Consider the following 17,585-nt stretch of genomic DNA (forward strand, 5'->3'; position numbering starts at 1 on the left):
ACATCTATTTGGTGGGAGCGGGGGGTGGGCAAAGAGTCCTTGAAGTTGTTTTCTTTTCTTCACACACCACTTCATATTAAAATATATATACTAAGAGGTTTGTTAAGAAGAAGAAGAAGAAGAAGAAGAAGAAGAAGAAGAAGAAGAAGAAGAAGAAGAAGAAGAAGAAGAAGAAGAAGAAGAGGAGGAGGAGGAGGAGGAGGAGGAGTTGGTTTTTATATGCGGACTTTCTCTACCACGTAAGGGATACTCAAACCAGCTTACACTCCCCTTCCCCTCCCTACAACAGACACACTGTGAGGTAGGTGAGGCTGAGAGTGTGTGACGTGCCCAAGGTCACCCAGCTGGATTCATGTGTAGGAGTGGGGAAACAAACCCAGTTCACCAGATTAGCCTCCGCCACTCATGTGGAGGAGTGGGGAATCCAAGCCGGTTCTCCAGATCAGAGTCCACTGCTCCAAACTACCGCTCTTAACAGCTACACCACAGAGGTGTCAGTAGATGCCAGCACCGCCCGGGAGTTCTGCATTGCACTGTAAAGCAGGAAAAGTAGGGCTATGGAATCACCAAGACATTTCACCAGCCTTATCCAAACTCACTCGGCCTCCCTTATAGGTAAAACCCTGATGGATCAGACCAATGGGCCCGCTAATCTAGTACCCTGTTCATCACAGTGGACAAGCAGATGGCCCCGGGATTTTACAAGCAGGGCATGGAGATCAAAAACCTCCTCTCTGTGGCGTTTGCTTCCCCAGGACTGTCACTGAACATGAAGTCCCCGTCAGCCATCATGATGGACCTATTCTCAAGGGACTGGTCAAATATCTTTTTAATTCCTCAGATGATTGGCCCAAGGGCAATTTGCATTAAAGTCTTTTAAAGGAAAAAAAAACATGGACAAATAGGGTTGCCAACCTCCAGGTACTAGCTGGAGATCTCCTGCTATTACAACTGAACTCCAGCCGATAGAGATCAGTTCACCTGGAGAAAATGGCCGTTTTGGCAATTGGACTCTATGGCATTGAAGTCCCTCCCTTCATCAAACCCCACCCTCCTCAGGCTCTGGCCCCAAAACCTCCCGCCAATGGCAAAGAGGGACCTGGCAACCCTGTGGACAAACCCCCGCCCCACTCCATTTTTTTTACTATTTATTGTTGTCCAAACTGTCTTGGTTTTCAGCCATTGAAAGCCACACTAGCTTTAGTTTGTATACCCCCAGCCTGTGTTTTGTTTCTTGATCACTCTAACACATGATAGAATGGGACCTGCTGGAATAGTTGGGTAGGTGGATATCATAATTCTTTGTTTCTTAGCCAAATGAATGAATCCCACGCAGCAATACAAATCAGCATGCTCAACTCTCCAACCTAGAATCTGATGCCCATTAATTAGCCTTTGGAGAATCCCTAGCAGCAGTTTGGAAGAGCTGGAATAATAATGGGGGGAGGAGCCTACACATGAATTGTGGAAAAAATAGACAGTCTTAAAGTCCAGTGAGTTTTATATCCTATCCAACTATGGGGCCCTAACAAAACCAGTAAAAAAAAGAGAGAAAAAGATAGGAAAATGGGAGAAAGCACAGAACCGTGACTCTGAGCAAGGGCAAATAGCCCAACCCCGGAAAAGTTGTCAAGTCACAGCTGATTAGGAACTCAAGGCTTGGGGAGCCTTTGGTGACATTCGAGGTCTCTTGTGCCTCTAGATCTTCATGGGAGGTAGAGTCAGTTCTCAGACCTCCAGTTCTCCCCCAGATAAGAAACTTGCTCCAGGGTTCATCCAGAGAGAGATTATTCAGCTTTTTTTGGGAAGCGCCTACTAAGCTTCAGGGAGATCCCCAGGTTTTGGTGTTTGGTAAATCCAAAGCCTGAATATTGCCGAAACAACGAATTATGGGTTTATTTTTGGTTCAGGGGTATTGATATGCACAACCCTACTCAGGAGTCTTCCACACTTCCCCACACATTTCAAATGGACATAGAGAATTCTTTTGTTGTTGTTGTTGTTGACTTATGGTGACCCCATAGGGTTTTCAAGGTAAGGGACGTTCAGAGGTAGTTTGCCATTGCCTGCTTCTGCATCACGCCCCTGGTATTCCTTGAAAGTCTCCCCGAACTGTTTGAGCCTGTGGGCACATTTGTAATTCTGACAAGGCACAGGCAAACCACCCCATAAAAACAAAGTCTGCCTAGTAAACGTCGGGATGTGACGTCACCCCATGGGTCACGAATGACCCGGTGCTTGCACAGGGGACCTTTACCTTACCTTAGTGTAGTCTGAGTCCACACTGTGTATACTGAGTACATGAATGTACTGAACCACAACTGAGTTTATTAGTCACCTGAAGAAACTGTACTGCCTGTAACAATCTAAGATTTTGAACTGCTTGAAACCATCTGAGCTTTGCGCCTCTCTTGAAGAAAAGCTATCAACCTAACAACCTTTCTGCAAATAATAAACTTCTATTTATATTCATTCTCTTATAATCAGCTTCAGCCTCTAAGCCTCTCTATTTCCCCTGGGGGGTGGGAGGTAAGGGAAGCTTTCTCCTCACACAAACAAGGGTGACAGACTGTGGGGTTTAAAGAATATTAAAAACCTCCCTCAGCTACAGGTAACAGAGAAAAATTTGTGAGGGTTTCAAAAAGGGGGAACAAGAAGCACCCCACCTCACAGTGACCTATGAACTCAGGACATTTCAGAGCTTGTCCGCACCACCTGCCCACAGAGTTTTGCAAATTCAACCTCTCCTTCTGTTCTCGTATTGCCTGATTTAAATAGAACATTCAAATAATTAAGAAAAATCCATATTCTTCTACCAACGTGAATGTTCTCAAATGCAAATGAGATCAACATACGGATTCTCTTCTAGCTAGCAGAGCCAAAAACCCAATGAAGAATTTGCTTTTTTTTTTTTTTTTTTTGCCATCAAGTCCCAGCTGGCTTTCGGCAACCCTGCTGGGTTTTCAAGGCAAGCGACATTCAGAGGTGGTTTGCTATTGCCTGCCTCTGCGTCAGGCCCCTGGCATTCCTTGGAGGTCTCCCATCCAAATACTAGCCAGGGCCGACCCTGCTTAGCTTCTGAGATCTGACAAGATCAGGCTAGCCTGGGGCTATCCAGGTCAGGGTTGGAATTTGCTGCATCAGTCCCAGAATTTGGGTGTGGACTTGCAGAAAAATGTTAAGGGAAGATTTCTGACACCTCAGATGAAATATCACTTTATAAATTTCAACAGGCATGCAAAATGAAACAATTACAGCAGTCTGAAAAGCCTGGGTTTTTTTTAACCTTTTTAAGCACACACCAAAAATAATAGACTTACACTCAGGTTGTGTTGCCACTTTGACAGGCTGGGAGCTCTCTCCGGGTCCCCATTCGTTGTAAGCTACCACTCGGAACGTGTAGGTCTCTTCGGGTTTTAGATTCCCTACTGTAAGCTGAAGCATCCCAGGCTGGGAGGTGTTCAAAGCCCGCTCCCTTCAAAAAAAGAAAAGAAAAGGAGCAAGGTCAGTATTAAATACTTCCCGACAAATACTCTTGGCTGTATTCACAAAAGGTAAAGACATGAGTCGACAGTTCAATTCAGAACAATTGATCTTTGACACCAATGATTTGAGTGTTGTTTCCTAGATGTTCAGGGTGACAGATGGAAAAGGGGAGGGGGACCATCCATCTTTAGAGTTGCCAACCTCCAGGTACTAGCTGGAGATCTCCTGCTAATACAAATGATCTCTAGCTGATAGAGATCAGTTCCCCTGGAGAAAATGGCCGTTTTGGCAATTGGACTCTATGGCACTGAAGTCCCTCCCCTCCCCAAACCCCGCCCTCCTCAGGCTCCACCCCAACAACCTTCTCCTGGTGGTGAAGAGGGACCTGGCAACCCTATCCATCATACTTCTCTATGGCACCGGGAAGACAAAATTGCTGGCCTGATTCTTGCCACTCTACAACCCCAACCTGACACTGCAAAGAAGAGGTACTTCTTAGTAGCCCAGTCAGATTAGGTTTAGTGATGGCCACAAGCATAGATAGCATGGCATAGTGTTTAAGAGCGGAAGACTCTAATCTGGAGAATCAGGTTGGTTTCCCCACTCTTCCACATGCAGCCTGCTGGATGACTTTGGGCCAGTCACAGTTCTCTCCGAACTCTCTCAGCCTCACCTACCTCACAAAGTGACTGTTGTGGGGAGGGGAAGGGACAGTGATTGTAAGCCGCTCTGAAACTCCTTCAAGGTAGAGGAAAGCAGGGGATCCTAGGGGGGTAGAGATTCCTAGGGGAATTTTCTACCCTAGGGGGGTAGAAAATAGATTCCTTTGAAATGTGGTGTTGGAGGAGAGTGTTACGGATTCCGTGGACTGCCAAAAAAAACAAATCAATGGGTTATAGATCAAATCAAGCCTGAACTGACCCTAGAAGCTAAAATGACTATACTGCGGCTATCGTATTTTGGTCACATCATGAGACGACAAGAGTCACTGGAAAAGACAGTCATGCTAGGAAAAGTTGAGGGCAGCAGGAAAAGAGGAAGACCCAACAAGAGATGGATTGACTCAATAAAGGAAGCCTCAGCCTTCAATTTCAAAGATCTGAGCAAGGCTGTCAAAGATAGGACATTTTGGAGGACTTTCATTCATAGGGTCGCCATGAATCAGAAGCGACTTGACGGCACTTAACACACACAGAGTCTCATTGACAATATAAACACTTGAAGCTGCCTAATACTGAGTCAGGCCACTGGTCAATCTGACTTGGTTCTTTGTCTACTTGGACTGGATGTTCTACAGGATCTCAAGCAGAGATCTTTCCCAGCCCTGCTACCTGGCAAAGAACATGTGCTTACCCACTGTGGAATGCTCTCTTTCTCTTGAGCTAAACACCCCATAGGAACACACTGGCAATTTGTTACAGTTCAAAATGAGCAGCATTTCTGGTAGTCCAGTTGGTGGTATTCAGCATCACTACGAGCTCAACAGCTCTTGTTGGCACATGCTCACCATTTACTGGCTTGTTTGGGTTATGCATGCCTCCGGGTCACTGTGGGTAGGTCATTCATCATCGACAACCAGCTCCATTTGGAGCGTACATGATGCTTTCGCACCTGCATAGCCAGAAGTGTCCATCACGCCGGCATGTGTTCACAACTTATTGAACTGAACAATCATTCCCAGGTGGCAGAATGAAAATGCACAAAACATGTGTTATCCCATTTGGAATGAGGATGATCACTGGCAATGGACACATTCAGCCTTGGGACTCAGGGGCAGGCAAAACGACCAAGGCTAGAACACTAGAGAGAGAGAGACCATGGTCTTTTATGCAGTGATGTTTCCCCGTGGTGGTGGTGGTGGTGAAGAAGAAGAAGAATTGGTTTTTATATGCCAACTTTCTCTACCACTTAAGGCAGAATCAAACCAGCTTACAATCACCTTCTCTTTCCCTCCCCACAACAGACACCCTGAGAGGTGTGTGGGGTTGCGAGAGTGTGACTAGCCCAAGGTCACCCAGCAGGCTTCGTGTGTAGGAGTGGGGAAACCAACCCAGTTCACCAGATTAGCCTCTGCCACTCATGTGGAGGAGTGGGGAATCAAACCAGGTTCTCCAGATCAGACGCCATTGCTCCAAACCAACACTCTTAATGACTACACCACCGAGTCACCCCAGCCGACTGCTTTGGGGCTTCCTTTTGATTATGAATGCCTTTTCCAACTGTCAGAGGTCACCTTGCTCTCCCCATGTGGTTTGCCCACATTTTGCAGATACTGGCTAAAACAGCATCCGGAAAAAACGAGCAAAACATGCAGGGAGAGCAGGGGGACCTCTGATGGTCGGAAAAGGCATGCATAATCAAAGGCAAGCCCTGAAGCAGTCAGCTGGGGTGACTGCAGGGAAATATCCCTGCATAAAAGGCCCATATCACTTTTTCCATCCAAGGAGACAACCAAGAAATGCACTTTTTTGTGAGGGGGCAAGCATTTTTTTTAATAATAAGATAGACAGGGATATTGGAAGAATGGACCGTGCAATGTCACCTAATGCTACCACAGACATTGGAGTCTCAGGGGAGGATAGGAGAGTTAGTAAAGGGCTAGAGTAGGGGTCACTGGGGAGGTGTGGGGGAGGTAGTTGTGAATTTCCTGCATTGTGCAGGGGGTTGGACTAGATGATCCTGGTGGTCCCTTCCAACTCTATGATTCTATAGACAGTTAGAGTGGTGTTGTGGTTAACAGTGGCGGACTCAAACCTGGAGAACCGGGTTCGATCGATTCCCCACTCCTCCACATGAAGCCTGCTGGGTGACCTTGGGCCAGTCACAGTTCTCTCGGAATTTTCTCAGCACAGGTGGAGGCAGGCAATGGCAAACCACCTCCGAACGTCTCTTGCCTTGAAAACCCTACGAAGTCACCATAAGTCAATTGTGACTTGACAGCACCTCCCATACACACACACACACACAGTGTTCCCTGACCTTTCCTTTGTCCACTTCTGCTGCTGTCCCTTTGTTACCCAGAATGCTATTCTCAGGGGTTCAATCACTTCTGAGCCAGCGTGGTGTAGTGGTTAAGAGCGGTGGTTTGGAGCAGTGGATTCTGATCTGGAGAACCGGGTTTGATTCCCCACTCTTCCACATGAGCAGCAGAGGCTAATCTGGAGAACTGGATTTGTTTCCCCACTCCAACACATGAAGCCAGCTGGGTGACCTTGGGCTAGTCACAGTTTTCTCTGAACTCTCTCAGCCCCACCCACCTCACAGGGTGTCTGTTGTGAGGAGGGAAGGGAAGGTGATTGTAAGTCAGTTTGAGTCTCCCTTAAGTGGTAGAGAAAGTCGGCATATAAAAACCAACTCTTCGTCTTCTTCTTCTTCTTCTTCTTCTTCTTCTTCTTCTTCTACTACTACTACTACTACTACTACTACTACTACTACTACTACTACCTTTCTGCCCTTCCCTTCCCTTCCCTGCCCTTCCCTTCTCTCTCTCTCTCTCCCTCTCCATCCACCATGAGGACTTGTCACACTTTCTAAGCTACTATCTAGCTTAGATAGATAGCTAGAAACCTTTACTCTGCCTTTCCTACCTAGCATGGAGCTCTCTTACAATTTCTTCTATTTCTTCTCTAAGTAACAAGCCTCAGTGTGAACTTATTCCTCAAGCAACCAGATGACAGAATCCCGCTGTGCAGAGGCTCAGCTCAGCTTTCAGGGGACAGGAGCAGCTGTGATAAGTAGTGGAGGAATGTGCATCTCCCAAACATGTGCTATACAGTTTAGAGCCACTGAAAGTGAACGTTTTATTGCTCCAGGGTGCTTCTCACCATGTGAGATTAAACTGAAGGTTGAACAGAGTAGCAATCCCACATCACTACTTGAAATCCATCTTTAAGTCAATCAATCAATCAAGTTTTATTTTGATACAATATCAGCTATGAATAAAAATCAAAGTTAGGTTAAAATAGTAAAATAAAATAATAAAAGTTGATGATTCTGGGAGGGACGATTTGAAGAAGAGGAGGAAAGATCTTCTATGGGGAAAGGTTTTCAGTTAGCCGTTTACGAAGCCCACTAGTCCGGAGGCAAAATTTGGCTACTTGGGTGGGTGGTTCTCTCCCGAGAGGAGTCTGCTAAGAGAAGGGAAACTTTAGTTTCTTCCGATCTCCCAGGAAAGGATGACAGTATGGGGAGAATGTACTGAGATCTTATGTCGTTGTAGAAGGGTCATCGCAGCAGAACATGTTCTATTTTTTCCACTTTCTCTGTTTTGCATGGGCGTAGTTGTTGAAGAAAGGGAGTGTGGAGATACCTGCCTTCCAGGAGAGCTGAAGGTAAGGCATTGAAACGTGCAAGAGTAAAGGCCCTTCGATATTTGGATACTTCCAGGAATCCAAAGTAGTTTGCAGGGTGGAAAGGTTTGATGTATTGCAAGATGGTTGAATATTTATGAATCTGAGCCGTATCTGATTGAAGGGCATGGTCATTTTTAAATGAAGATATGACACTTTTTGTGTACAAAACAAGAGGTATCCCACCTCTCTTCCACCCAGGAAAAACAATGCCATATGGCAGCCCATGAGTGGATTGGTCAGGGATACACATGCACAAGCTAGAAAGCTTGTTGTTTGCATTTCCGTAAAACAGAATCTCATTTGTCAGTGTATTATGACCAGCGTGGTGTAGTGGTTAAGAGCGGTGGTTTGGGGTGGTGGAGTCTGATCTGGAGAACCGGGTTTGATTCCCCGCTTCTCCACAAGAGAGGCAGAGGCTAATCTGGAGAACTGGACTTGTTTCCCCACTCCGACACATGAAGCCAGCTGGGCAAATTACACCTCTGTTAAGAGCTCTCTCAGCCCCACCTACCTCACAGGGTGTCTGTTGCAGGGAGGGGAAGGGAAGGTGATTCTAAGCCAGTTTGAGTGTCCCTTAAGTTGTAGAGAAAGTCTTCTCCTCCTCCTCCTCCTCCTCCTTCTTCATAAGGTCAGGATTATTATTAGGGTAGCCAGCTCCAGGTTGAGAAAATACCTGGAGATTTTGGGGGTTGAGCCTGAGGAGGGCGAGGTTTGGGGAGGGGAGGGACTTCAATGCCATAGAGTCCAATTGCCAACATGGCCATTTTCTCCAGGGGAACTGATTTCTATCACTTGGAGACCAGCTGTAATAGCAGGAAATCTCCAGCCACCACGTGGAGGTTGGAAACATTATACATACCCACATTATACATAACCACAATGTCAGGAAGTTAACCCTTTATATACTATTGGCTGACTTGTGATGTGTGTGGGAGAAGGCTTGGGATGGCCGTTTACCTACTTCGGATTGCATCTTTAACTGAGCACACACACAAATGCACTCACACCCAATGTGAACACGTTGGCATTCAGGAGCTCCTAGAAAGCCATTCATCTAAAACAAAACAGAACAGAACAGAAAATTGCTCTGATTGTGGAAATGCAAAACGAGAGAGAGCTTCTAATATGATTCTACTTAAAATATATATATGGAACCCTCCTGTGGTAATGAATGTAGATCAACTTATTTAAGTGCATCGGGGTGTTAAAAACATAATTGCACCGTTAGTTTACACCTTGTTGGTGGCCTACAAATACTGCTATAATCGCTTAAACACCTAATTAGCTGCTCCGAGGTGGAAGAGTCATGTAAATGTTCCTCTAACTGCGCAATACTCCAATGAACAAAAAGTTCGGCATGGTAACTGTTCTCGTTACGCTTCATTGCCTCAACAGAAACAATGAGATTTATATACGTTATTAGAGTACTTCTCCATACATTTATTAGAGCATTTCCCCAATAAACTGAAATTTGGCAAATTCACTCACATGTAGGTACTCTGGGAGGGGTGGGGGGATCCTGGAAATGTGAAATCTCCATAAAAATACATCCATAAAAAAATGAAGTAGTCAAAGAAGATCCCTAAATGTCCCAAAAAATCCACAACATATACATGTCTGAAATTGTCATATTGTCATTGTATAAAACTATAGTGCACCACATACAAAAGATAGTAAAGTTCTGACGATGCCATATCAAAAAGTCTAATATAGAACTATCGTACTTTGGTCACATTATGAGAAGACAAGAGTTACTAGAAAAGACAATCATGCTAGGAAAAGTTGAAGGCAGCAGGAAAAGAGGAAGACCCAGCAAGAGATGAATTGACTCAATGGATGGTAAATGAGGCCATCTCTCAGTTCTTTCACAGTGTAGAAAAGAGCAAGAGTCCAGTAGCGCCTTAAAGACGAACAACATTTCTGGCAGGGTAGGAGCTTCCATGAGCCACAGCTCACTTCTTCAGCTACAGCTAGAATGTGAGTCCATCTGTCCTTAAGTAGAGACAAAATGGCAATGTAAATGACAAAAGCAAGTAAATGGCATTAGTAGACATGATTACTATTGTATGGGTGTGAAAGCTGGACAATGAAGAAAGCTGATAAGAAGAAAGTAGATTCCTTTGAAATGTGGTGTTGGAGGAGAGTGTTACGGATACCCTGGACTGCCAAAAAAACCAAATCAGTGGGTTCTAGATCAAATCAAGGCAGGACTGACCCTAGAAGCTTTGGCCACATTGTGAGAAGGCAAGAGTCACTGGAAAAGACAATCATGCTAGGAAAAGTGGAAGGCAGCAGGAAAAGAGGAAGACCCAGCGATAGATGAATTGACTCTATAAAGGAAGCCAGAGCCCTCATTGGGCAAGACCTGAGCAAGGCTGTTAAAGATAGGATGTTTTGGAAGACATTGATTCATTGGGTCGCCATGAGGCGGAAGCGATTTGATGTCACTTAACTCACACTCACAATATAGAACTGTAGAAGGTACAGAAAAGGGCAACCATAATGATCAAGAGGCTAGAGCATTTTTTCCCTACGGGTAAAAGTGAAAGAGTTTATGGCTTTCAGTGTAGATGAAAGATGGCTAACGGGGGCATGTGAGAAGTTCAAAAAGCTATGCATGGTCTTCAGTAAGGGAACTTCCTTTCTTCTTCTATTGATCCATTTCATTGTCATCCTACACATGCTTCAGGGAGCTCAGAACAGCATACGGGATTCCTTCCATTCCATTTAATTTTCCCAACAACCTTGTGATATAGATCATACTGGAAGAACTGTGACTAACCCAAGGTTACCCAGTCAGTTTATTGGCAGATGCAGGATTTGAACATGGTTCTCCCCAAGTCCAGGCCAACACTATCCACTACACTACATTGACTGTCTGCCACAATACTCTCTTTGTCACACTACACAAATAATTCACGGAGCATAATGCCACATGGTGTAGCGGTGACTACTACTACTACTTTAGCTTTAACAGAGGATCCAAAAAAATCATGGAGGATGTCTATCAATGGCTAGTTGCCGTAATGACTAAGTAGAATCACCATGTTGAGAAGCAATGTTCTTCTGGAGACCAAGTCCTACAAGGAAAGGCTAAGGGACTTGGGAATGTTCATTCTGGAGAAGAGGAGGTTGAGGGGGAACATGATTGCTCTCTTTAAATATTTGGGGAGGGGCTGTGGCTCAGTGGTAGAGCCTCTGCTTGGCATGCAGAAGGTCCCAGGTTCAATCTCCGGCATCTCCAGTTAAAGGGACTAGGCAAGTTGGTAATGTGAAAGAGCCCTGCCTGAGACCCTGGAGAGCCGCTGCCGGTCTGAGTAGACAATACTGACTTTGATGGACCAAGGGTCTGGTTCAGTATAAGGCAGCTTCATGTGTTCAACTTGGAAACTCTGGCTGGTACAGAATGCTGCTGCTCATTAAGAAGAAGAAGACGAAGAAGAAGAAGAGCTGGTTTTTATATGCTGACTTTCTCTACCACTTAAGGAAGAATCAAACCTTCCCTTCCCTTTCCCACAACATAGGAACATAAGAACATAAGAAAAGCCCTGATGGATCAGACCAAGGCCCATCAAGGGCAGCAGCAATAATGGGTTTAAATTATGGGCGGAAAGGTACTGGGTGGATATTAGGGAAAACATTTTTACAGTGAGAGTCGTTCAGCAGTGAAATCGGCTGTCTAGGGAGGTGGTGAGCTCCCCCTCACTGGCAGTCTTTAAGCAGAGGCTGGACGGACACTTGTCACGGATGCTTTAGGCTGATCCTGCATCAAGCAGGGGGTTGGACTAGATGGCCTGTATGACCCCTTCCAGCTTTCTGATCCTATGATACTGACGAGCAATGCTCAGATGATACATCCAAGCGTCCTGCTCGCTAGTCACGATTAGGGTCCCAGTCAGTCACTGCACTGTCAAGACGTATCTGAACTAATTCAGCCGTGTCTGTCTGAATGATGAGACTGCTTTCTCAGGGCTGCAACAGAAGCTGCCTTGTGCAGTAACTGTACCCAAAAATACCACTCATTGTGTTTTGAGAGTTCAGGAACAGACTGCCCCTTTTGAAACATAAACATGGATGGAATTGAATTTTAACCTTCAAATCATAAACGTTGCCATGGTTTCCTATTCTGCTAAACCCTATGGTCACACAAAAAAACTATCTAGTAAGAGATTATCATTATCACCATTATTATTACTGTTGTTGCTGTTATTAACAAATCTTGACTTTGATGTGCCCTATACAGTATAACACATCAGAGATTCGTAGGTCCATTAGATCTCCAGAAAGATACACAATCAGTGTAACATTATGGATGCTGCTGAAATTAGATAACAGCGTGGTGTAGTGGTTAAGAGTGGTGGTTTGGAGCGGTGGACTGATCTGGAGAACCAAGTTTAATTACCCACTCCTCCACATGAGCTGTGGAGGCTAATCTGGTGAACTGGATTTGTTTCCCCACTCCTACACAAGAAGCCAGCTGGGTGACCTTGGGCTAGTCACAGCTCTCTTAGCGCTCTCTCAGTCCCAGCTACCTGACAGGGTGTCTATTGTGGGGAGGGGAAGGGAAAGGTGATTGTAAGCCAGTTTGATTCTTCCCTAAGTGGTAGAGGAACTCTGCATATAAAAACCAGCTCTTCTTGTTCTTCTTGTTCTGTGCTCGCTATGAAACTGCCTTTTTGCTTGAATTTTGAGCATTTGAAAGTGTATGACGGGATGTTTGCAAAATCTAAACACATATTGGGGACCTGTTCCTTTTCCTATCAGTTCCCCTCTCCGCAACCCACAAATGTTACCTTTCCAAAGATAAACATGGCTCTTCAAAAAAAGAGGATAGGCTGAGACTTGGGCTCATTTTACCTGCAAATGACTCCTACACCAAATTGAAAGGAAGAGAAAATTATAATTTTGATCAATGCTACAGTTAGGGTTGCCAACTCCGGGTTGGGAAATAGCTGGAGATTTTTGAAGTGGAGCCTGAGGAGGGCCTGGTTTGGGGAGGGGAGGAACTTCAATGCCATAGAGTCCAATCGCCAAAGCGGCCATTTTCTCCAGGCGAACTGATCTCTATCGGCTGGAGATCAGTCGTAATAGCGGGAGATCTCCAGCTAGTACCTGGAGGTTCAAAATAACATACAACGAAGGCTTCAATATAATTCAAACAACGTCAAAATATATTCAAGTGAAAACACACTACACACCAAGACTGTGCAAAAGGACAACAGAACTGAACAAGAAGAGCATACTATATACAATATATACAACAATTGTCGTGAGTGGTCACCACCAGAAGAACATACAAAGCCAAATAGCTTATGGAAAAAGGTCCGTGAACTCAAAAAAGTGTACGTGGTTTTGTCTGTATCTTGAGATTCCCTTAAAAGGGTAATGCCAATAGACCGGTGGAGACCATAAGCCTTGGAAATGCCAATAGACCTGTTGGGACCATAAGCCTTGATAAGCCTTGGAAAACTCACTTAGCTCTTTTTGGAGCTCTCTTCAAACTTTTAAATACTCGTTAGTGTATACTGGGCAGCTAGAGATACTCTTTGAGGCTGATGAAGCCTTAGGTGAAACGCACTGAATACCATGGATCTGCGTTCCTTCCTTCGATCCAGTTCTGAAAACTTTTGATGGTCCCCACCGGTCTATTGGCATTACCCTTTTAAGGGAATCTCAAAACACAGACAAAACCACATATACTTTTTTGAGTTCACGGACCTTTTCCATAAGCTATTTGGCTTTGTATGTTCTTCTGGTGGTGACTATTGTTGTATATATTGTATATAGTATGCTCTTCTTGTTCAGTTCTGTTGTCCTTCTGCACAGTCTTGGTGTGTAATGTGTTTTCACTTGAATATATTTTGACGTTGTTTGAATTATATTGAGCCCTTCGTTGTATGCTATTTTGAACTATTTAACACAACTAAGAGTAACTTTGTTTTGGTAGTACCTGGAGGTTGGCAACCCTAGCTACAATCCAAGAAGTTCTGAGCACATGCCAACAGTAGCTATGTGGTTATCAATATCATTAGCTGCACAAACATAACCACATTCAAGATACTGTTCATTTTAAATTGCCAACCAATTGTAGATTTGAGTGGTAGAGGGCAACTGATTTAAGGGAAAATAGGCATTGTGTGCCAAGAAAGTTTGATTCTCAAAAGTATTGATCAGAAAGACTTCCACACTGCTACTCTGCAGCCAGTGTGATGTAGTGGTTAAGAGCGGTGGTTTGGAGAGGTGGAGTCTGATCTAGAGAACCGGGTTTGATTCCCCACTCCTCCACATGAGCGGTGGAGGCTGATCTGGTGAACTGGATTTGTTTCCCCATGCCTACTCATGAAGCCGGTTGGGTGACCTTGGGCTAGTCACACTCTCAGCCTCACCTACCTCACAGAGTGTCTGTTGTGGGGAGGGGAAGGGAAGGTTATTGAAAGCCGGTTTGATTCTCCCTTAAGTGGCAGAGAAAGTCGGCATATAAAAACCAACTCTTCTTCTCCTCCTCCTCCTTTATAAAGATGTGGCAGATATTTATTTCTCTGCATTTAAGCTATTTATAATCACACTTCTCTCTTGACCAGTCATGACCCAATGCGGGTAACGACCAGATAACAAAATACAATAAATACCACATTAAAATAGCCAGAATTAGAATATTGTAGAACAAGAAAATAATCATACTATTGCATGTTTCTTGAATGACTAATGTTGTTAACTCATTATAGCTAGTGTAGTGGTCAGAGTGTGGGACTAGGATCTGGGAGACCCAGGTTCAAATTCCCAATCTGTCATCCCAAAGTCCCACCCTTCTATCTCCATTTAAATCAATAGGCTTGTGCTTGTGTAACGTGTCATTTGTATGTGTAACGTGTTAAGTCGTAGCCAACTTTTGACGACCCCAGCAAGGGGTGTTCAAGGTAAGTGAGACAGTTTGCCATTACCTTCCTCTGCAAAGTCTTCCTTGGAGGTCTCCCTTCCAAGTACCGACCCTACTGAGCATCTGAGATCTGACGAGATCATCTTTGGAAGTTTTGAAGCAGAGGCTAGGTGGCCATCTATCAGCAATGCTGTTTCTGTGAACTTTAGCAGATTATGAGAGGGAAGGCAGGAAGGGTTGTGTCAATGCTTGGCTTTCGTGGCCCTTTCTTGCACACCCAGGGTAATGCTGATCACCACTTTGGGATCAAGAAGCAATTTTCCTCCAAGCCAGATTGGCCAAGGACCTTAGATGGTTTCCCCCCCCCCCCCACATCTTCTGGGTATGGATTAGGGGCTCACTGGGTGTGTGTGGGGGGAGGCAGTTTTGAATTTCCTGCGTTGTGCAGGGGGTTGGACTAGTTGACCCTGGTGGTCCCTTCCAACTCTATGATTCTATGATTCTATCAGGCTCCTTCCCTCCCAGTCAATAGGCTTAGCAGGGGATAACTGCTTCAGATTACACTGTTTGTTCTCCCTCTGACTTGGCATTCTAAATGCCATGGGAAATTCTGATTTCTTACTCTAGGATTGGAAAAAAAGAGAGTCTCTTGAATCAAGTGCAAGGCTTATGTCAAAACATCACATGTTGTTTACAGGATGACTGCAAGGAATCTGCTAGTGTAGATGACATTGCTAAATATCAGGTGTTCCAAAGGACACCTCTCTTCACAGCCAGGGACAATGCAAGAGCCCCAGCAAAAGGTTCACAAGCCTAGATGAATGAATCCTCGAGTTTCAGTAGGGATGAAATGACAAAGGCAGAGATGGGAGTGAGATTAGAGCTGAAAAGAGGAATGGATGTCATCATTTCAGATGAGGCAGAACGAGAGAGAATATCTGTGTGGCTAACTGAGATAAGGGGAGAAAACCACAGGAAACAAGGGTAGGCGAAAGGGCGAATTTTCATTAGATATGAAGCCTGAACAATGCAAATAACGTTATCATTTACAGGAGGTGGGCAAAGGAAGTCCCTATCATTGCAGTCTTAATGGATACTTACGTAAGCACCCCCTGACCTGGATGGCCCAGGCTAGCCTGAGCTCGTCATATCTCAGAAGTTAAGCAAGGTCGGCCCTGGTTGGGGAGGGCCCATGGCTCAGTGGTAGAGAATCTGCTCGGCATGCAGAAGGTCCCAGGTTCAATCCCCGGCATCTCCAATTAAAGGGACTAGGCAAGGAGGTGATGTGAAAGACCCCTGCCTGAGACCCTGGAGAGCCACTGCCGGTCTGAGTGGGCAATACTGACTTTGATGGACCGAGGGTCGGATTCAGTAGAAGGCAGCTTCATGTGTTCATGAGTTCAAATCGGAAACTCTGGCTGGTACAGAATGCTGCTGCTCATTTAGAAGAAGAAGAAGAAGAGTTGGTTTTTATATGCCGACTTTCTCTACCACTTAAGGAAGAATCAAACCAGCTTACAACCACCTTCCCTTCCCCTCCCCACAACATAGGAACATAAGAAAAGTCCTGCTGGATCAGACCAAGGCCCAGCAAGTCCAGCAGTCTGTTCACACAGTGTTCAACCAGGTGCCTCTAGGAAGCCCCCAAACAAGATGACTGCAGCAGCACCATCCTGCCTGTTCCACAGCACCCAATATGATAGGCATGCTCCTCTGATCCTGGAGAGAATAGGTATGCATCTTGACTAGTATCCATTTTAACTAGTAGCCATGAATACCCCTTTCCTCCATGAACATGTCCACTCCCCTCTTAAACCTTCCAAGCTGGCAGCCATCACCACATTTTGGGGCAGGGAGTTCCACAGTTTAACTATGTGTTGTGTGAAGAAATACTTCCTTTTATCTGTTTTGAATCGCTTCAGCGGATGACCCCGTATTCTAGTATTATGAGAGAGGGAGAAAAACCTCTCCCTGTCCACTCTCTCCAAACCATGCATAATTGTATAGACCCCTATCATGTCTCCCCTCAGCCGCCTTCTTTCCAACAGACACCCTGTGAGGTAGGTGGGGCTGAGAGAGTGTGACTAGCCCAAGGTTACCCAGCTGGCTTCGTGTGTAGGAGTGGGGAAACAAATCCAGTTCACCAGATTAGCCTCCGCTGCTCATGTGGAGGAGTGGGGAATCAAACCCAGTTCTCCAGAGCAAACTCCACTGCTCCAAACCACCGCTCTTAACCACTACACCACGCTGGCTCTCAATAATGATTACTAGTTATTACACCTATTGGCTATTATACCTCTTTGGTTATTGATTAGTTTCGGGGAGAGCCCTGCTGGTTCAGATCAGAGGTCCATCTAGTCTAGAATCCTGTATCACACAGCAGCCAATCATTTGTCAACCAACAGGACATAGAAGCAAAGGTGTACCCTGATGTTTCCTTGTAGCACTAGGTTTCAGAGGTTTACTGCCTTTGAATATGGAGGTTCCGCTTAGAGACCATGGCTAGTAACCACTGACAATCCTATCTGCCATGAATCTGTTGAATCCCCATCTATACGTACACATGAAGCTGCCTTATACTGTATCAGAACCCTGGTCCATTGAAGCCAGTATTGGCTTCTCTGACTGGCAGAGGCTGTCCAGGGTCTCAAGCCCAGGTCTTTCACATCACCTACTGCCTGGACCTTTTTAACTGGGGATGCCAGGGACTGAATATTCCTCATGACAAGCAGAGGCTCTTCCACTGAGCCGCAGGCTCTCCCCTAGTCTCATGGCCATCACAATGTTCACTTTTACTGGTTATTACCTATAAAGCCCATGAACTAGTACTAGGATTGCCAACCTCCAGGTACTACCTGGAGATCACCTGC

General features: G+C 45.2%; 1 protein-coding gene across 1 annotated transcript in view; it reads right to left on the minus strand.

Moving 5' to 3' along the window:
- Positions 1–17,585, minus strand: part of DCC (DCC netrin 1 receptor) — a 591,765-nt gene that overhangs the window by 272,906 nt on the left and 301,274 nt on the right. Inside the window, exon 9 of the mRNA XM_056849071.1 lies at positions 3,321–3,475. Coding sequence (XP_056705049.1) covers positions 3,321–3,475 — 155 coding nt within the window. The remainder of the gene's footprint in view (positions 1–3,320; positions 3,476–17,585) is intronic.

Source organism: Euleptes europaea, chromosome 4 (assembly GCF_029931775.1).
Source record: "Euleptes europaea isolate rEulEur1 chromosome 4, rEulEur1.hap1, whole genome shotgun sequence".
NCBI classification, from domain to species: Eukaryota; Metazoa; Chordata; class Lepidosauria; order Squamata; family Sphaerodactylidae; genus Euleptes; species Euleptes europaea.